The sequence below is a fragment of the Anarhichas minor genome, unplaced genomic scaffold, assembly GCF_050575085.1.
Source record: "Anarhichas minor isolate MPS153535 unplaced genomic scaffold, ASM5057508v1 ptg000052l, whole genome shotgun sequence".
Classification (NCBI taxonomy): domain Eukaryota; kingdom Metazoa; phylum Chordata; class Actinopteri; order Perciformes; family Anarhichadidae; genus Anarhichas; species Anarhichas minor.
Genome location: NW_027466498.1, coordinates 3,033,798 through 3,055,995, shown reverse-complemented (window position 1 = coordinate 3,055,995; position 22,198 = coordinate 3,033,798). Strand labels below are relative to the sequence as shown.

The 22,198-nt window shown below is 40.8% G+C and overlaps 1 protein-coding gene across 1 annotated transcript in view; it reads right to left on the bottom strand.

Moving 5' to 3' along the window:
- The window catches only part of LOC142931483 (seizure protein 6 homolog), a 188,734-nt gene that overhangs the window by 89,784 nt on the left and 76,752 nt on the right, over positions 1 to 22,198 (bottom strand). The window contains exon 4 of the mRNA XM_076075411.1: positions 7,188 to 7,377. Coding sequence (XP_075931526.1) covers positions 7,188 to 7,377 — 190 coding nt within the window. The remainder of the gene's footprint in view (positions 1 to 7,187; positions 7,378 to 22,198) is intronic.

The window sequence follows — 22,198 nt, the reverse complement described above, 5'->3', positions numbered from 1 at the left end:
AGCCCTCGGACCTCGCAAGCAAATGCCAAGTCGTTTTCCCTTCATGCTACAAAATCTACCCAATAGTAGCCGCAGCCATTATGTGGGGCCACAAATGGCCCAGCAAGTCCATCTCTTAACTCCTGACAACCTAGCAGTCGTTTACCCAATCATCAAAGGACGCTGTGACACCCATCCGTCAAGGGTGCGTTCTCGATGCAGCTCATGTCTGCTTTATAGAAAATACAAATCCATCCATCCATCCATTATCCAAACCGCTTATCCTGTTGAGGGTCGCGGGGCGCTGGAGCCGATCCCAGCTAACATTGGGCGAAGGCAGGGTACACCCTGGACAGGTCGCCAGTTCATCGCAGGGCACATATAGAGACAGACAAACATTCACGCTCACACCTACGGGCAATTTCGAGTCTCCAAATAACCTAAGCTGCATGTCTTTGGACTGTGGGAGGAAGCCGGAGGGAACCCACGCTGCAACGGGGAGAACGTGCAAACTCCACACAGAAGGACCACCCGGGATCGGGGGTCGAACCCGGGTCCCTCTTGCTGTGAGGTGACAGTGCTAGCCACTTCACCACCGTGCAGCCCCAGAAAATACAAATTTTCTGTGTAATTGTAATATTTAATGCTAGATTATAGACGATAAATCTCATGTAGTGCAATGAAGGTTTAATCCGTTGACAAATGCATCTTGTGTGATATTAATAATAATAAAAGATAATTTATATAGTACTTATCAAAACAAGCAGCAATAAAAAGTGCTTTACAAAGCAGACATAAAAGGAACCCCAAAGTAAAAAAAAAAAAATCACTCCAAAACATCTTTTCATGGCCTGGACAATTTACAGATTTTGCACTTTTTGCCTCCATCTGTAGATTTCTCCTAAATTCACCAAAGGTTATTATTAAATAATACCTCATTTGCATATTTTAACATACCATTTCAGAAACTTGCAATACAAAAAAATTATTGGGGAAGTTTCATGGTGATATCTATTTTTACCCTATTCACCTGTAGTGCCTTATAAATGTATGTGATTTTACAAAACATCTCTTTAAAGGCCGTTTTCTCTAAATGAGCCACAAATCTCTTGTAGCACTTACGTACACCAAACTTACCAGTATCATTCCTCTCTATATTTTGAAGTTTACTATGGAGGGGTTGTTTTATATATGATTCAGAGCCTGATTTATACAACATTTTACTCCTCGAACATGCAGAAAATGTATTTATGTATGGCTGTTAATAGTATGATTTATGGAGTGATATAACGAGATAACCAAAATATGACAAAATTAACAAAATCACACAATCATTTTGAACCTGAGCCAATATTCAGATTCCTGTTTTAGAAATGTATGCAAATTACCTCATATTTAATACGATAATGCCTACTTTCAGAAAACTGGTAATATAAAAATGATTTGTCTTAATGTGAGTAACGAACTAGGGAAGTTTCATGGCGATATCTGTTTGTTACATTTGTTTTACCTTATTCACTTAGGATGAATACAGAAGGATATACTATGACCTGATTCATCATGTATTAATATGAACAATTTGGGTTGGGCTAAAAGTAAATATCCTGCACTGGATCTTCAACGTTATCACAGAATACGTCAGGTGCCATTGAGGGCAGTCCATCTCCCGACACATGTAGTTACACACCAGTTTGCTCAAGATGAAGTTATTAAACGCTCCACCTGTGAGAGGCATAAATGTGCTAACAGAAAGTAAAGGTTGGAATACAAAGTCAGAGTAATGATGAAAACACTTTACAAAACACCCTTTTCTGTCCCTGCAGCTGAACACTGTGTACATTTTCACTAAAGAGATAACCACGTTTGTTTTATGCTTGACGGACTCAACTGAATGCCAAACCTATTTATGTGTGCTGTTATTCATGCTACTTTCTGACATGGCAGTAATTAATGCGGGAAAAAAGTAATTTCAACTCCCCCCATAATTAAGTCATGAAAAAATCCTGTTGCAATTACATCTTCATAATAACCCAAAGAATATTGGATACATGCCCATTTTTAATTAATTTGTCAGCATGTCAATGGTTTATAATTATCCAAGGAGCAGAATGAGCTGGCCCATCCGCTGCTCAACATGCACGATCCTCCCAGCATCACTCTTGTGATGCAAGAGTCAAATGGAAGACTATCAAGTGATTAGATGAAGCATGCAGCTCTTAAATTCACCTCAAATTCACATCATCTACATCAAAAGTATTCTAATGAGTGTTTTCTGGGCTTTTCAAAAGAAGATATTGACACCAGCAGTTCTAAACTGAAGCAGTTGATTGCTTTTACTTAGTGCCAACATATAATATCAATATATTTGTTTTATTGCAAAGAAAGACAAGTAGAGTTTTATTGTTATCAGTTTGGACCATCCTCTGAAACAGTCTTTACACATTTAAATGGATCTGTAGTATAGTTTGATACATCTATGGGGTAACAGTTAGACGTTTGATCCATGAGGGAGCCATTCTCTTCAGCTTTATGGAGCCCTCAAGCATCTTTCAGCTCACTGTTCAGGTTTTTAGGCCACAACTTTACTCTTATTAACCTCACTTCGAGCAGCAGCAAACAGCATTTTCCAGTGACACAGCCACTGTACTCTACCTGCTCAACAGCAAACAGCAGCAAACAGTTAGACTAGCTGGTGAATATTTTGGAGCATTAAGCAGCTGAAGAGACTCATACCAACTTTTCCCAGTAGTTGGTATGGACAAATACAGAGCTAAAAGGAGAGTGAACATTGGACTGACATTCACCAGGTGGACAGAAACAGAAGAAGAAAGAAATAGAGGATTGCTAATGTCGCTCAATGTCTGCTGGATTTGTGAATGAGCAACTGTTTGCTCTCAACTTGTCCATAACAATTGTACAGGGTGATGCACCCTAATAATTATAATAATGGTGATAATAGTAATAGTAATAATAATAACAATTGCAGCTTAATTTGTCACAAAACCTGAAATATTTTATTCTTATAATAATCAATACATTTTTTTACTGTAAACAAAGACATTTCAAACAGCTCATCAAGTGTGCATTTTACATCTAACTATATACAGCTGGGTCTGCACTCTTGCGCTGCTCCATGCGTGGCCTCCATCTCACAACGATCTTACAGCGCTGCGCACAGCACACGTTTATGTAGAACATGTACTTGGTGTACCATCCGTGCGCACATTGCCGTGTTGGTTATAATTAGTGCTGGGCAACGATTACAATTTTTAATCGCATGATTGTTTTGCGATTAATCGCATTATGCGCAAAATTCAACAATTAATTCAAAAGTAGTGTATTGCGCACTTTTATTTTAAGAGTACTGCTATATGAACAAAAGTGCAATAACATTTGGTTTGCAAACACTTTAAACAAATCAGGTGCTTTTTAACAGCAGTAGCCTATTCCCTTTACACAGTAGTTAAAATACAGTTATGATTCTGATAATAGATATTCAGCCCGTGTTCACAACTTTATCTTCATGTGTGTAAGAGATGCAATTTGAAATATACACCTTGAAAACTGCAAACCTATCTACTTCATGTTTTTTTCTTTTTTTTTTTTACGTTTGTTAAATTCTCAGTAGCAATAACTAAATTATATGCTTATTATACATATTCCAAACAAAAACACTTTAAAAACTCTAAAAAAAATAATTTAAATGAATCATTGCTTTTTTGCTTTTTTTGGTATTTTGGTCAGACACATATGCAACGCTGATTACCGTAATATGTGTGGTATTTGTTATAAATGTACGTTGGTACAGAGAGGGTGATAAGAAGCTGTACATGGAGGGACTTAGGACCCAGGGGAATGTAGGTGAAGGAAACAGGAAGACAAAGTCTAAAGTCAATGATGCAGTATTTTCCTACTATTTAAAGGGCACATTTTTCAGATAGTAAGATGTGCCTACATAGGTGAGTTCACTATGCTTGTACACTTGTTACACAAACAGAGCACCTTCTCCTCCGTGAAATAGGTTATTGGTGCTTTTGCTCATTTGCAGTCAAATGGAGTTGTTGATGGGACAGAGGAGAGGGAGAGGGCGGAGGCAGAGGAGCTTTCACTTTCACTTTGAACACTTAAATAGCATTGCACCGGTGCAGGCTAAAGGGAATGGGAGACAACACTCTGATTGGTTTAATTCATGTTACGCCCAAAACAAACCTCTGAATAAATGAAAGACTAAATAAAACCCCTTTGACCTTGTGCCTTTCCTTTCATCCTTATTATAAAGTGTTTAATTAGCAGAAGTTTGAGTTGCTACTCTTTTGAAAGTTGAGTTGTGTGGCGTTGTCGGCACACAACTCAAAGCCCACCTCATCTCCAACGAGCTGTTCGAGACATTTCAATCCGGTTTCCGCTCACAGCACAGCACTGAAACAGCCCTCCTCAAAGTCACCAACGACCTCCTCCTCTCCTCAGACGGTGGTCACCTCAACATTCTCATCCTCCTCGACCTCACTGCAGCTTTTGACACCATCAACCACAACATCCTTCTCTCCCGCCTCGAACCCTCCCTCAATATCACCGGAACTGCTCTCTTCTGGATTAAATCATATCTTACAAACAGACAACAGTTCATCAGCATCAACAACTGCACCTCCTCCACTGCTCCTCTGTCTCAAGGCATCCCCCAGGGTTCGGTGCTTGGTCCTCTTCTGTTCATCCTCTACTTGCTCCCTCTTGGTAATATCATACGTCACCATGGTCTTCACTTTCACTGCTACGCCGATGATGTCCAGCTCTATATCTCCACAAAGGCCATTACCACTGCCACTCACTCCACTCTGACCAACTGCCTCACTGACATTAAATCATGGATGCAAACCAACTTCCTCAAACTCAACTGTGATAAATCTGACATGATCATCATCGGTCCCAAATCCCTCACTAAACCGGTCACAACTTCTGCCTCACCATCGACAACTCCACTCTGTCTCCCTCCCCACACATCCGCAACCTCAGAGTCATGTTCGACAGCAACCTCTCCTTTGAACACCACGTCAAACAAATCACCAGAACTGCCTTTTTTCACTTAAAAAACATGGCCCGTCTCCGCCCATCACTCTCCTTATCTGCTGCTGAAACTCTGATCCACGCTTTCATCACTTCCAGAATCGACTACTGCAACAGTATTCTTCATGGCACATCATTCAAAATCCTAAATAAACTCCAGTACATCCAGAACTCTGCTGCTCGCCTGCTCACCCACTCCCGCTCCCGTGACCACATCATTCCTATTCTCCAGAACCTCCACTGGCTCCCCGTCCCACAACGGATCCAATATAAAATCCTTCTCCTCACTCACAAAGCCCTCCATAATCAGGCCCCCTCCTACCTCACCGACCTGCTTCACTACCACACTCCATCCCGTCGGCTCCGCTCCTCTGATGCCAACCTCCTGTCCCTTCCACTGAGGACCAAGCACCGGACATGGGGCAACAGAGCCCCCTCCCTCTGGAACTCTCTCCCCAAACACATCCGAGACTGCACTGACCTTTCCATGTTCAAATCCCAAATCAAAACCCACCTTTTCAAAACTGCTTTTACTGTGTGACCATTATTGTGTGTTTTATGTTTTTAGTGTATAGCTTTTATATATGATGATTTTAATGTAAAGTGTCTTTGAAAACTCTGAAAAGCGCTCTATAAATAAAATGTATTATTATTATTATATAGTCTCACTTTGAATTAACCTGCCCATGATTGATAACAGAATCTTAAATTATTACCCAACCAGTATCACATAATCATACGAATTTGTGGTTAGTGACTAAATCAGCAAAAGTCACCTCATTATCTGTTCATTTTTGAGACAATAACATTTTAATCCATCAGATACATCTTTGGATCCTACATGTTATATGGCGGTATGTAGGCCAACATAATCATTTTTGTGTATATAAATGACATGGAAAAATAACTTTCCTGGGTGACATATGGCATATCGCCTTCAACACTGAGTTACGCAATGACATTTGTTATGCTGCCTGCCTTTATATAGGCTGTATGGTAGCTTCCTAACTAGGGATGTGGTTAGAATTCCAGAAGGATGTTGTATGCATGTCAGAAGTGACATATTGTAAATTGATTATGGTGAGTGTGAGCATGTTCAACCATGAATACAATCACATATATCCATGGTGCCATTCTCCTCCACTGCTGCCTGGCCTGCACTTTCCTTTCTCTGCCTTGGAACAATAAGTTGCAACAGCAACTCAACTGTGATAAATCCTATCTCAGCCAACACATGCACTGCTTCACTGCTTCACTGCTAAAGCCATCGCAATCCACAACATTGAATGCATTGATCAACAACCTAATCTTTTAGTATTTCAGACAAAAAGCTGGGCAGGGAAGGCTAGCTCATAGAGTATTTCTGTAGACTATATCTGTGGAGAGTTTTAGCTCAATGTGTGGGAGCTTTAACTTATATAGTTCATACCGGGCTGATCAATAAATCAGTGCAAATGTGCTTATTAATGTAATTGAAAAATTCAAATTACAAATTCAGTTAATTTTGATTGCCTCTCAACAGCTCTCAACATGGCGACAGCAAGCCGGCAGCTAACTGCAACAGTGCTGACAGAGTTTACAGTGTTTAACTGGGTGGGAAATGAAGGGCGTCATTGCTTCGATGACGCTGTTGGTCGGGACAAAGTGAACAGCTGTAACCTCCATATGAGAGCAGTGCAGAGTGGCGGCCGTGAGCTTATCAGTCTGGGATGCTCACATGCACTCAAAGGCATGCGGCCGGCCCGGCTATGTCAGCAAAGCAAAGAGAAGCTCTGGTATCAACACACAGAGGGAGAGAGACTTCATTCTCTGCTCAGGTAGACGTTACTCCTCTAGATCTTTACACAGATACTATGTGTTTGATGATATATTAATATTCAGAATGTTAAATACAGTTACTTCATGGGCTTATGAGTCGTAATTCTAAATTAAATATTACAAATTTTGATATATGTGATTTATTAATTATCAAATCTGCTACAGGCAATACAGCTATATAATTCTACTTCCTTTGTATGGCACTACAGTGATATTTAACAGCAGTTTATTACATGATAAATGTGAATTCAACTTAGTTACAAAAATGTCAAGGGAGCAAAAAAACATTAAATCATTTAAATATCATCTTTCATGTAATACAAACTTACCTTGGTATCTGAGCAGCACTGATCCAACCTGAGACCTCTGGTTGTGGAAGCGGATAGAGATCTGATTGCTGTGGCTTCTTATTACCAACCCCCTCATCAGAATGGACTCATTGGCCAGCATGGTGTTCTCTCTGTAGCCCACATCTTCAAACACCACCTTGTCTCCCTCAGATAGATTCACATTCAACACCTGACAGAAAACAGTGTAAGAATTAGACCATCTGTGGATCATATCAAAAAATAAAATAAACAATGAAGATTCTGAGAGATTCGAAGCCTCACAGGACCTGAAGAAGGAGACCAACATTGATTCTAATATCACAAAAGGCCCAGCAGCATCCTATGCTAGTTGAGGATTCTCAACCTGACACAGGAGCTGATGACCCCATTCTGCACAACAATCACCATGGGCCAGATTTAAAACGCTGTTGCGGTTTCAATTGTGTTTGTGATCACAATCTGCGCGTATTCAGTGCCTTATTAACCAAGACAGCATTTCATTACACAGTCAGCTCCTGGACTGAGCCTGGTACTGACCTCCAAGATGAGATCACCATGGTCAGCGAAGAATGATAACGCGCAAAATATTTATTTTGTCCAACTTCACCTGAGAAAAACTGTTACTATTATAGACCCTTTTAAACTTTGTAACAATGATGACGTATGTAAGTGTGCACACACAGTTGGTGTCATAGTTTGTCAAACAATGAAAGAGAGTTAACCACCAAAGTTGGCGAATGCAACTGTTGGAAGATTGTAGAAAAATATGAAAGCATAACTATTACAACCTGTAACCTGTTTGATTTAAAAGTATAACCGTTGAAACATATAAACTGTTTTATTTCATGATAGAAGTGATTTAACATATAAACTGCATAGACGCTTTATGTAAAATAGTCACTCAAACTTTGTATAATTCTTACATCCTGTAAGTTGACCTACAAAAAGGATGACTCATGTGTGAGTGATGCATTATTTTGGGGGAGGTTCCAGCCTCAGATAAGCATAAAAGCAGCTGCAAAACTGAAAGAACGGGCTTCACCCTCAGGGGTGACTAGAGTCTTCACCCTGAGAGGGGTGACTGGAAGACCCTTCTGCTATCAGAAGACAGCATGACAAAAAAAAGAAGAAGAATACGAGACTGGACTGCCCTTCTTTTATAGAAGACCCTGTGAGACATTTCTGCTATCAGAAGACAGCTTACAGTGACTGATATATTTTGCACCACATAGACCTTCCTTGAGTTGAAAGTGTTTTATGTAACTGTATTGAGAAAACTGTAATAAAACCACAGCCTTACCATTTGTAAGTGACTGGGACTCAAACTGAAGACTCTAGTTTTTTAGATTAAGTTACCCCTCTTCCTCTGTCCTGGAAACGTGTGATACATATGTGACGACAGACTCTAGAGGACCTTAAGGTAAATTCCCTGGGTGAAGACTTGGCAGTGTTAATCAAAAATGGTGAGAAAACTAAAATAGGCAGTAGTAAGGTACAGACATACTACGTAACTACTCATATTACATCCTACTGAGAGGGCCTAGGGCCAAGCCGTACAAGACTCTCAGAAAGACAATAATTCCGAAATCCTAACGATTCAGCTACGGGGTGAGGTAAAAGGCTGAAGGTACACTTCTGACCCATCAGATCCCCTAAAGTCGGACTACTGACTGAGTTACCACCGTGTTAGGTGCGATCCTGCCCATCTTTCCGTTGGCCAGGACCCGTTCATGCTACACAACCCAAACAAATTGACTTTCCAGATCTGTGTAAATACATTAACAAGTGGCCCAGCATGGAGTGGCCAGATATATACATGTACAGTATATAGTGTGCAATATTCATCTGCAAAGCCTGTGGTGAAGTCTGCGAGGCGATGGAGGCAAAACGAGGCAAAGCTGGAGTTACAGTCCTGTTTTGTCTGCACTGATTGGAGTGTTTTTGAGGTTGCTGCTACAGACCTGGATGAGCCCACTGACACTGTGACATCATATCAGTTTTTTTGAGGACATGTGTGTGCCGACTAGAACCTTCTGCACATAAAACAACAATAAACCCTGGTTTACTGCAAGACTCAGGCAGCTTTGTCAGGCTAAAGGGGAGGCCTACAGAAGTGGGCACAGAATCCTGTACAATCAGACCAGAAACACTGACGAGGGAGATCAAGGTAGCAAAGAGGAGCTACACTGAAAAGTTGGAAAACAAGTTTTCAGCCAACGACCCTGCGTCAGTTTGGAGAGGCCTGCAGGTACTCATTAACTACAGGAGACCATCCCCCCACACAGAATCACCAACTGGCCTGAATGTGTTCTACTGCAGGTTTGATGAGCCCACTTTCACCCCCCCCCCCCCCCCCCAACTGCTCAGACATCAAACAAGCACCTACACCCCCTGCCACCTCCTCATCTCTCCTAACGGAACGGAACTCCTGCCGGCACTGAGGATCTGCCGAGTGGATGTGAGTTGGCTCTTTCACAGACAGCAGATCAGGAAACCACCGGGCCCAGATGGTGTGTCCCCCTCCTGCCTGAAAGTCTGTGCTGAACAGCTGACCCCCATCTTCACGCAGATCTTCAACTGATAACTGGAGCTGTGTGAAGTCCCCTCCTGCTTCAAACGCTCCACAATCATCCCGGTCCCCAAGAAATCCTCCATCACAGGATTAAATGACTACAGGCCCGTCGCCCTGGCGTCTGTGGTCAGTCATTCATTGATTAATTTCCTGTTGCAATGGTAATTAAACAAGGCAATACAAACATTGTATTCTCTACATGTCTCTCACAGAGCATGTGGTGTACCCAGGCATGTTTTTTATTTCCAATCAAAGTATTTTTTTCAACATATGTGTCTAATGTAAGAAACACTGTAAAGTGTTTCGCAAGAAGTGTGTTGCAAAAAATTGCAAAGAACCAAGTTCACCAGAGTTCAATTTCTTGTATGCTTGACCACTAAATGTATAAATTGGATTCTGATTCACTAAGGGATTGTCCAGAGAAGAACAGAGCGCCAAGAATGACCATATCAGAAAGTGATGTTGTTTACCAACCATATAAAATGAGAAGAAGGCTGATCTAAACCTGAGCCTCTCTCTGCTTGCCAGAGACATACATATGTAAATCATATGTAAATGTTACTATTTACATAATGTGTATTTGCAGTCATGGCCATTCACATCAAAAATTGCACCCAACTGGCTAACACTTTACAACAGCAGTTACCCACATTATACTGGATCATTTCAAAAGTGGCGTAAAGGCTTTGCACAGAGTTTATCCATTCAGAGCGGCAGCCATTATTGTTGCCACACCGTGCAAAGTCATCAGCCAGTGAGAAACCAAAACGGGGAGAGTTCTCCAATTTCAGATCAGATAATGAAATGCTCCTATTTTATAAAAAGGGCTTCAGGGCGCAGGAGTGCCAGCCTCCTTGGAATAATTTAACTTCTAAAGCTATTTGCACTTACAATTTGTTATGAAGGTGTTATTACTTGCACAGTTCAAGGGCTGGTTTGCACTTAAACTCGCATGGATTTCCGAGAGAGTAAAAAACATAATAATCAGCACTCTGGTGAAGTCAGAAATGTTGACCTGAGATGCTTGGAAGGTGACCTTGACTTTATGTGGTTCAAGCAATATCTGTGACAAATATAGGGCAGCAAGTGACAAACATTTTCACATCAGCATGTATCATACGAAACAGCATTGGAAGTATGCTTTGCATAACGTTCGGGCACAAATCAAAAGCAAGAAATATGGAAAAAGCCAAAAGGACAATGTAGAGCTCAGTGATTACACTGCAGATAGGCCTGGTAATTGTCAGCTTGTCTCCTTCGCTGACAGCACGTCTGGCGAGATGCCTGGTCGCTTTTATCAGCTTTTATCACAGTGGGTATATCTTTATTCAGGCGTTAAATGGAAAGGGAAGTGTGGTCTTCACGTGGCCCTTCATAGATCATATCAACTGCCTCCTATTTCACCTAGCTGAAGGATGAATCCACAGCTCTCCTGAGAAAAGCTGCTGAGGGAGTCTGTATGGATGTGTATCCACTGACAGAACACAAGTGTCATTATGTGCATACTAAGTGAACAGCAGACTTCAGACTATTGTTAAGGGTGCAACAACATTTTGAATATTTAAGTATTATATAGTACTGATTTAATATACTGTATGTGTGTTAAATTGACAAGAATTAGGGATTATGTTCACTATTACATACAAGAACAAAATATATAACGCTGGCATTATTAATTATGCCGTTAAACTCCATCAAATGTTCTTACTGGTTGTGAACTCGGGGATGGGTGAATTTCACAACCGATTTTGGGTAGTTTTCAACAAACCACTGGGTAAATATTGGACCAACCAACACAGCAACTTGAGTTGATCATTCAACTCAAATAATGGTTAATTCTGACTATAATGTTAATTTAATTTTACCTCATACATTGGTTTTCATTATTTTCTTGATTTCTTACAGTCCAATCAGTAAAAATGTAATTTATATATAACGCATTTAAAACAATATATATATAGGCTGATCTAAAATATGTTAAAGATTAGGTAATGCAAATCATAAATACTTGCAATAATGAACACAAAACTTTGTGATTGGTCTTAAGGGTATGGCCTTAACAACTAATTTAACACCTTTGAAATAGCTGTATTTTTCTCACAAACAGGTGGGGCTCTGTATGTAGTAGAAATGTGGCTAGTTGTCTAGGCCAGTGTTTTTCAACCATTTCTGAGCCGCAGCACATTTTTTACATTAAAAAGATCCCGCGGCACACCAACAACCAAAAAGGTTACAAAATGACACCTTTTAGCATAATACAGCATATATGCAGGGGTGTCAAACTCAATCACAGAGAGGTCCAAAATAAGAAATTGGGACGACGTTGAGGGCCAAATAGAGTCACCATTTTTAATAAACAGGATAGAAGGGATATTGGACAAAGTGCAAAAAGAATACATGTTTAGGTAGGCTACATTATTTTATGTGCCAGAGCCAGATGTTTGGCATCTTTTCTTGGCTGCCAGTTCATTAATGTCTGGAGTTAGGTTCTGTGCTGTGGAAACCCTCACGATGGAGTGAAGGTGTGCATCAGTCAGATGACTCCTATGTGGGTTTTTGTTCCTCTTCATCACAGAGAAAAGCTCCTCACACAGGTATGTGCTTCCAACCATGCAGAGCGTTTGAGCAGCATGTAGGCGGAGTTAAGGCATCGTTTCGGGGATGAAGCTTGGAAACTGTGCAGCGCAATCAGAGTCATACTTTGTCTTGAGTGTGTCATTACACTGGAGGTCTATCAGCTCCACAGGTGCTCTTTCCACGTCAACTGCAAACAGATTGCTGAGCAGTTCAAATTTAAGAGCTGCAAAGTCGGCAAATCGCCGAGTGATCTCTGTGCCAAGTGCACCCAGTTTATCAGCAAAATGCACAGTCGGGAACACAGCGGTGGAGACTCTTACTACATCACACATGTCTTTGATCCCCGTCCCTGAAGCTGGAGGTTTAGCGCTGTGAGATGCTTTATGTTGCACAAAAAGCCAGCTAACATCGCCACTTTTCATCCCGGAGCTCTGTAGTGTGGCGGGCCAGTTATGATAAACATATTTACTGGCAGGCCGTTGTACCGAGTGCCGGATATATGCTGACAATTTAATGACAAGTATCTAAATGTGTTGATCCTTACTAGGCTTTTCATCTGGATTATTTTGTCCAGTTCAGAGTCTGCATTTTTCCTTTTCAAATATTTCTCCATCGCTGTTCGTCTTGTCACCACAACCTCTCCCGCGGGTCATTTCATTCTACTGTCCTACATGAACACGGTCATTGCGCTACCTACTGCCACCCACTGGCATGGAAGAGTATTTATTACTTAGCCAGCCACTATATTGCAGCTCAGACGCTCAACAATGGCAAAGTATTTGCAACAACTAAATGATATTTTATTGGACTCATTAAGTGAAATTGGACATTTTCCCACGGCACACCTGGCGATCTCTGGTGTGCCTCGGCACAGCGGTTGAAAATCACTGGTCTAGGCTAACCTACACAATATAAAATATGGATGTAGTCTTCATGATGTCCCCCGTAATTTTCTGAAGAGCCAGTGTGAGCCTCAAAGTGGGATCTTGGCATTGACAACGAATTACTCTAAAAACAGCAAAGAGGTGGGTGTTCAATTGAGATGAGGCAGCAGTGTGACACAGCAGACAGCTAGCACCCAGCAACCAGTTACGGCACCCACCTGTCACTCAAAGCGGCCATGCCCTCAATTATGCCAAACTTTAGGCCTCAATATAAAATACACAGGTGAGTCATACAAATGTCATGAATAGTAATATTGGCTAGAGAGACTATAAAATTTAACATTTCAACATGGAGGTCTATAGCGATTGACTCGCTGTTGGAACCAGTCTCAAGTGGCCATTTGAGTAACTGCAGTTTTTGGCACTTCCACATTATTTTCTCAGCACCAGAGGTTTCCGCTTGACACCAACACTAAGGTTATGCTGCAATCCATTGTACTCGGAAAAGTGCAACGGAACAGTCATTCAAGTTGGAAACTCAAGATCCATCGTGCCCAAGTTCATCTGTATAAACAAACCTGACGCTACGGCAATGCACAAAGTGACTAGTAAGCAGAAATACCTGTCACGAGGTATGATAAGGACTCAAGCGCAGACAGTAGATGAGTGAAAAAGGCATTTTATTCCACACCAAAAGGAAATAATTACCACACAACAGGGAGTCCAAGCACAAGAGACGAGGGGGGAAACCGAGGCAGGCAGACGGGGAAACCGGGAACAGGACGAGACAAACGGGCGGGTAGAACAAACAATGACCTGGCAGTGAGTGAGTGAAAGACAGGGGTTTAAATAGTGACTAGAACAGGTGAGGAGAGTTGTGCTGATGAGGGAGTGCTTGATTAGTGATAAGGGACAGGTGAAGGGAGTTAGACTGGTGCTGAGGGAGTGGCTGAGTAGAAGAGTGAGGAGCTACAGAAATACACACACACACACAACACATAAGGCAAAGCCTGATTGTGACAATACCTTTACATCAATTTTTAAACCATGTAGTGTTTGTGTTGTGAAACGTACTGTAACAATGTTGTAACTGCTACTTACATTTACATTCAATTGATATGTGCTTATTAGAAGACTTTGCGAGCATGCGATAGGCTACAAGCCTCCTCCTCCCATAACAGGGTTGCTGCTGATCCTTAAATTTGATTTTCAGAATTTAAGATCATAAAATGTCTTAAAAAGTATTTTTTGAATTCTCTTTGCTCATGGTGCTGTTGTAATACAAAACAATACATCTTTATCATCGTCCAGGGTGTAAATTTGTCTCTGCTCACCAAACACAAGAAACAACAACATAAAAAGCAGACAGGCGGTTAGAAAAACAAATACATACTGTATACTGTTGGTTATACCACACGTGAAAACAGTTAATGTCAGTGTCAGTGGCTTAGATCTACTCAGTCACTTTGTTGACTTAAGAATATTGATGGCACTTGGGTTGAAGGACTTCTTAAACACATTTTTAGTTTCCAGAGGGACTCCATAGCCTCTCGGAGCTCAAGAGCTCAAACTGGCTGAAAAGAGGATGGGAGATATCGCCCAGGATACTCCTCGTTTTCTTCTTCATCATTTCTGTAAAAAGTTGAGTCAAGGGCTTTCGGGGTTTGCCAACTATATTGCTGGCCATCGACACAAGTTTATTCTTAGATTTACAGCTTCGTCGACCGTACCAGGCAGGAAAGAGTTAAAACATTTATGTAGGTCTTCAGTAGATGCTTGTGAAGCTTAGAGACTTGCCATACACTGTAAAACCTGGACATTAGGATAGTGTCATCATTCACTCACTCCATGAAGTTACTATCAGGCTACAGTCTGGTATTGTTGCTGTAATGACTTGGTCCAAACCTTTACTGAATTATGTTAGAGGACTGCTGGAGGAGAGGAGTCAAAAAGACTGCTCAGTGACCATGCTATTTGCCGACTGCAGATAACCCAGCCTCTACTTTCTACTGTCACTAAGAATGAGCCAGCCACTAACCCAGCAGCTGGGCTACACAAAAACTACCCAGCAAAGTTGAAATTACCCAACCCATCATTTGAACTAATATAAAAGCCAGCAGAAAACTGCTGCATAGAGATTGTTTAGGATGCAAGAGCTAATTTGAGAAGGACACCCTTAGGTATCCAATTCAAAATAACACAATTCTGATATGAAATACAAAGATCAACAGAACAGAATCAATATTTAAAGAGTAAAAGCAAGGTCGAGAGTATGCCCTCTGATGTGGGAAGGGTCTGTGACACATTGAGTGAGATTAAAACAATCAATAATAGTCCATATGCACTGAAGCAGGTTGAGGTGGCTTGGACATCTGGTAAGGATATGTATGTGAAGATATTCTGGACACATGCAACTGGGAAACAACCATAGGGCCGACCCAGAATTGAAACATATTTTTGTGGAGAGAGTCATTGTATATAAATCACGCAATACATGCGTGAATTCTCTGTGTATTCATTAATATTGACACTGATCTTCGTGACAACTGAGAAAACTCCAACCACTGATGAAGACCATAGGATGCAGTTTAAATGCTCTGAAGAGAAACAGATAGTAAGTAAACATTAAGTAAGGATTATTTCGTCAAACTAATCGTAATATTATTCACATAAAGTCAACCTCATATCACAAATTGGTACCGTTTTTAGAAAGTATCCCTTTTGTTTTTAAATGTAAAATGAGGGAGCAATTCACGACTGTTATCACCAAAATCCACTTAATACTGCTTAATAATGTATAATATTATGTACTGCACGTGCAGCCCATTATTCAATTACAGTGCACTTGTTTAAACTAAACTTTACTTGCCGCCCACGTTCAGTAGGAGTCTATCCAGCCTGAACGCAACATGAATGACTCATACTGTATGAGCTCAGCGGCCTCTGCTGCGTGCTTGTGTCTAACAAGTCATAATGTGCTGTTAATGAACTCATGGACACAGCATCAGGATAATAGTGTGCTGAACAAAGGGCATCACCAAGTAATCACATTATGCCTTCAGCTCAGGGATAATAAAACACTTGAGAGAACATTGGGAGACGTAATCCAATTTGCCTTGGCACCAGTCCAGCTTCTGAATAACTGTACCTCACAAACATAATCATAAAGGATGAACCCGCGTCTGCAAAAAGAGTTATTGCTCTGACAATATAAAGGATCACAATATACTTTCAAATCTGCATTGAGGTGTCTGAGAAAATTGAGAGATGTCAACAAGTCTATTGAAAGCTACAGCAGTGGTAGATGATGCCCCTTTTGTTGTACTGCAGTTTAGCTGAGATCACAGTGTAATTAGCAAACAGATAGCGGTTGACATGTCTGTCTACACTTAATAGTCCTGAACACTTCTGAAATTGTCAATTCCACTTTCTACAGTTCACTAGCTTCACCTCTGCAGCACCTCTAAAGCTGTAGCAATTGCTAGCTGTGAAACACACACACAGACGTTTAATTTAAAGAAGAAGAAGAAGAAGAAGAAGCGTGAAACAAGACTAAATCCACAGCCACATCAGCAACTGTGTGGCTGTGCTTAAGCACAGCAGGGCTTTGATCTCACTTGTAATGTCAGCTTGCTGACAATGAAAATAATAACAGCCGATGCTTAGCAGGTATAATGTTAACCGTATTCACCATCTTGTGACGTGCAAGCGTACCAACATTAGCTAAGTAACAAAACAAGGACAGCTGATGGAAATGTTATTGACTTTGCAACTATTTCATCATAAACCAAAGTGTTGGACAGACTGACATCTTCATCTGATGATCTTCAAGATGAAACATCTGAACATCACCTAAAATTCATCCTGCTGGTGAGCATGCAGGTATACACAAATATTAACTTTTGAGAGATTTTCCCCTAAATTAAAAATCTCAACCAGTTGGTGGGACTAAAAGGTTAGGGCATCCCCAAAGCCCTCACCATATGGTCTGGGGATGATGAACATCTGTACAAAACCTCAAGGCAAAACATTCAAATGGCATGATATTTCAGTGAGCACCAGTCCGGTGGACTTAACAACCCTGCCATCAATAGAGCCATGCTGCTAGTGTAGTTGATGTTCTGTTTGATTATATGAGTTTATCCACTCTTTACAAATTATGTAAGCAATAAGAAATATTGTGTCCTGGACCTCATCAGAACACCCTTTCATCGAGGCCAAGATCAAAGGCCATGTCCACACTACTCCGTTTCCATTTGAAAACGCATATGTTTTGCTACGTTTACACTGAGCGTCCACACTACGCCGGAGATTTCGAGAACTGAAAACGGAGGAGTTTGAAAACGCTCCCGAGGACGGATAAGTTTGAAAACTCCGGGGTTGCCTCTTTGTGTGGACGGTCGAAAACGGATAAGTTTGGAAACGATGACGCCCACACCCGCATTCGCTACTTGATTGGTTCTTAGCAGTCATGACGTGTCCTTCCCTGATTCGTCACGCCCCTATCACGTGAGCCTTTCCCGGAAAATCACAAATAACAACAGCCTTGATTACCGATCGACTACCTGGTTAATTTAACATGGACAACTGATTACAGGTGTTGCTGACCTAGTTGTCTTTACTAGCAGCTGTTGTAGCTGTAACATGTAGCTGTTATTGGAGCGGTTAGTGAGCGGCGTGTCCAGCGGCATTATCAGACCTACGGAGCGGCCATCTGAAGTCACGGTTAGCGGCTTTGAGGAGGACGGACACAAAACGGAGGACTTTCCTGTCGTTATTAATGCATATTTTGTTCTGCACAACTATTGTGAAGTCCACACAGAAACATGAATTGCTCCCCAGTAGCACAGAGACTTCAGCCACCAGCAGAGCTACGAGTGAGAATGAACAACGAAACCAAGTAAACGAGTGAGAGACGTGTGTTGACCACATTTATTGACCCATAATCTAGTAAACCATTATGTGTAAGTGTTAATATTAAAGTTAATTTGATGTGTGAGAGAGAGAGCAAGACCCGCAGCGTTGTAACTAAGTCTAAAAACTACTGAAACCTTCCACAAATTTGTCTGTTTGAGTTTATAGAGGAAGATTTTAAGTATCAAACACGACCTTTCATTATTAAAGACTACTTTATTACTCTGTAGTATTTTTTTAACTAAGCAACCAATCTACTTCCTGTTAACACCGGCACCCACCCGCATGCCCAGTGTACGTGAAGAGTCACGTGATATTCTTTTTCAGGCGTTTTAGTCTGGACGGAGATGATTTCAAAAACGATGCTGAAACGCCGTGTGGACGGAGATCGTTTTCATTTAAAAACTCAAACGTATTAGTGTGCATGTAGCCTAAGTGAGAGTAAGTAATGTGATACAATAGATTAGTCGTCGTCGTCGTCGTCCCCCTGTGGGCGGACCAGACGTAGCTTCTACTAGCCGCCCCCCGGCAAATCCCCGAGCAGCCGGGAGACTGGTTGACTGCGCAAAGGAAGCATAAGTCTAGGCAGAAGCCCACGGTTCACCACCAACCACTTCAAGTTTCTAATAGGTTCTCCCCAATTAGCGACACACCCGTTGAGAAACCAACTCTGATTATTGGCAGCTCTATTGTAAGGAATGTGAAGTTAGCAACACCAGGGGCCATAGTCACATGCATTTATCCCACTTTGGATGGAGTGGATTATATATCTAGAAATCTGACTCCATGACAACTCAGAGTTGAGACCAGGAAGCAGAGTTGCAGTCTTACGCACATCTCTGTGCTTCCATTAGAGCAGGTACCCACCCAAAACCCTAGAGACTGTGTTTGCCCCACAGCCACTTAAATGAATTAAATCAAAATTAAATAGAAGAGGAGTTGTACAAAATATCCTAATTAAACTTAACACCACCAACGCAACAGTTCAACAAAATAGGGAAAATTAAATGTCAACTCTTAAATATCAGATCTCTGTCAACAAAAGCAATCTTAAGGACATAGAAACTTGGATGACCTGCACTTCTTGATCATAAACTCAGACAAAACTAACGTTATTCTACTAAGCCCAGAACACCTCCGAAATCAATTATCTAATGATATAGTTATTCTAGATTGGTAAATGTTAATTGGACTGCACTTGTATTAAACTTTTCTAGTCTTCCGACCACTCAAAGTGCTTTAACACTACATGTAGTCATTCACCCATATCACACTGATTTAAGAACTACCTACTCTTGACATGGTGCAGAATTCCAAGAAGGTGTGATGGGAAAGAAAATGATATTATGCAAAGGCAAAATTGATCTCTCTATCACTCTCAATTGTTCAAAGTCATCTTAACTGAACTGAGGACTTTTCAATATGGCTGCCACAGGGTATTACACTGCTTAAAAGCCATCGACTGAAATATATTCCTCTTTTTTCCATCATGTAACTAACATATTTACATACTGAATAACACAACCCTCACAAAAAACTCTTATCTCATGCAGCGACGCAGCAGAGAATAGAGAACACTGTGTGCTGTGGTGTAAAGAGAAAATCCTCTCTGACATCCATTTACTTTATAAAAGCAACAAATGACAGCTGAATAATTCAACTGACACTCCCTCATTAAATATAAGCCGACAACTTTGGGGGACAGCATGGAGGATGAGAGCAAAACAGGGACAGATGGAACCCTGGGATATGGTGTTGACTAATGGATCAAAGCCGATAGATGTGTGTGTGTGTGTGTGTGTGTGTGTGTGTGTGTGAGCGAGTGAGTGTGAGAGACGAGTGAAAACAAATGCAGCAACAAAAAGAAGGACACAGAGAGAAATGAGGGAGAGATGCAGTGTAATGCAAAATCGTGTAGAATGTTGTAGACTGTATTTCTTTATTACATCCTTCTGTTCTCCTCTAATTGCTTGCCTCCTTGAAAGTAATACACTTCCTCCCTTCATCTATTATTACAGCTCTATAAACTGCTGAACCTGCCTCTTAAATGCATCAAACTGTGTTGTATACATACCAATAATATCACTGTTCCCATCATGAGATGGAAGTACTGTATAGTCCACGCTTGTTTCTGTAAAGGGATGCATGTGTCTGCTAATTAACAGCAGTAATTAAGAGGGAGGTGAGTATACACGAAGGCATCGAGGGAACATCTGTTTCAGCAGGAGAAGTGCTAGTGGAGAGAGAACAGAGACAGACTGAGGCGTCCCACAGCCTGTCAGTAAAGGCCACTGATGATGAACATGCTGCTTTTTTTCCTCACTAACTGTCTAAACTGCCTCAGGAACACAGCCAAGATGATATTAACACGTGGAGTTTGTCTTTGCAGCAAACTGCATTCCAATAATGCCACTAAATGAATGAAGATGGTTACGATCTCATTGGGCCTCATTCACAAACAGTTTGTATGCAGAAATCTGTGCTCAATCCGTGCATACAAACATTTGACATACAAATCTAGGATTCATCAGTATTTTCTGGTCTGAATTTGTTCTTCTGCGTCAGACAATGCCTACCTAAAAATAATGAAGGCCTGGCCAGCTGTCTTAATTTAATCATACACCTTTTAAATAAATACATCTCATATTAAAACCACATCCATTACAAAAAGGCTTTCATAGACAACAATATTTTAAACTGTTTACTAATGCATTATCCAATGTCCATTGTCATGATTAGAATATAATATATATTTAGACTTTCTATTGAGGTTTAAAAATGTATCTTTGAATGTTTGTAGTCATATTTTATGATGCCATCACCCCCAAAAAAGACAAATATAATTTGATGTTATTGTGATTATATAAATACAATGTTTAAAGTTAATATATGTTATAAACTTTAAGATGTCAAAATAGGAAATTAAAGATTTTTTGCTTTTACTCAGGTTTTTTTATTTATTGGTATGAGTTAACATTTAATGAAAAAAAAATAAACTTGGGTTTTGTGTTGAAAAAAGATCTCTTAAGACTATTTGTCATTTTTAATTTGGTGTTTTTTTTCATGTAAAGATTTCCACCAAAAAAATAACAAAATAAAGTGTTTTAATAATTGTTTGACTGCTAATGATTTATCAGTGCATTTAGAAGATACATCCACCATCACTGTTTGAAACTGCATGTTTATTTACCCTCTTCTCCACAAGAGAAACCAAGTGGTGGTTCAGTATACTTGTGATAGAACCTTTTCACAAACCTGTTAACACTCCGAAACTTGTGATTCGATTTATGTAAACCATTTCAAGATACAATCACAACAGCAGGTACAATCAACACCTCTGTCAGACCACTAACCAACAAGCAGTTACAAAATCGAGGCAACTCACAGATGAAGCTTTATAGAAGTCCACCCATTGATAATATTCCAACAAAAACGGTCTTGTTACATTGCCAAAGGTGCAGACGATCCAATTCAGTAAAATATTTAGTCCAAAACACATTATTACGTCTATAAATACCCATGGACTGCTGTTGCATCATTTCAAATTAGCCGGCACAGGTGTGCGAGATTAACTGGTTTTGAATTAACTGGTTTATGTAACATCCCGTTAGTTTCATCGCGTCTCTGTGTCTATCTGTGTGTGTGTGTGTGTGTGTGTGGTCCCATGATTGCACTCACCCGCCCGGTCCACCCAGCTGGCTCCAATCCTCTCATTACCCCACTCATATATACTCCCCTGCTTTCCCCGCTCCGGCTGTCAGATCGTCATTGTTCTTCCCCTTGTGCTCCTTGTGTCTCCCGTGCGGATTCAATGATTTTTGACTTTGCCTTTTTGTTTGTTTTTGCTCGCTCCCGTTTGGAGTCGCTTTAAGTTTTTGTTAATTTCTCTTTTGATGACCAGTAAAGATTCTTATTTCTAAACTTCACCTCGTCTCCAGTGTCGGTCTCTGCTCATGAGTCTTAGCCCAGCCCTGAACCGTGACAGTACGATCTGACCATGACGGACTCAGCAGAGGACAGCTCCGTGCGTTCCGCTCTCCAGACGCAAGGAAAGAGACTGTACG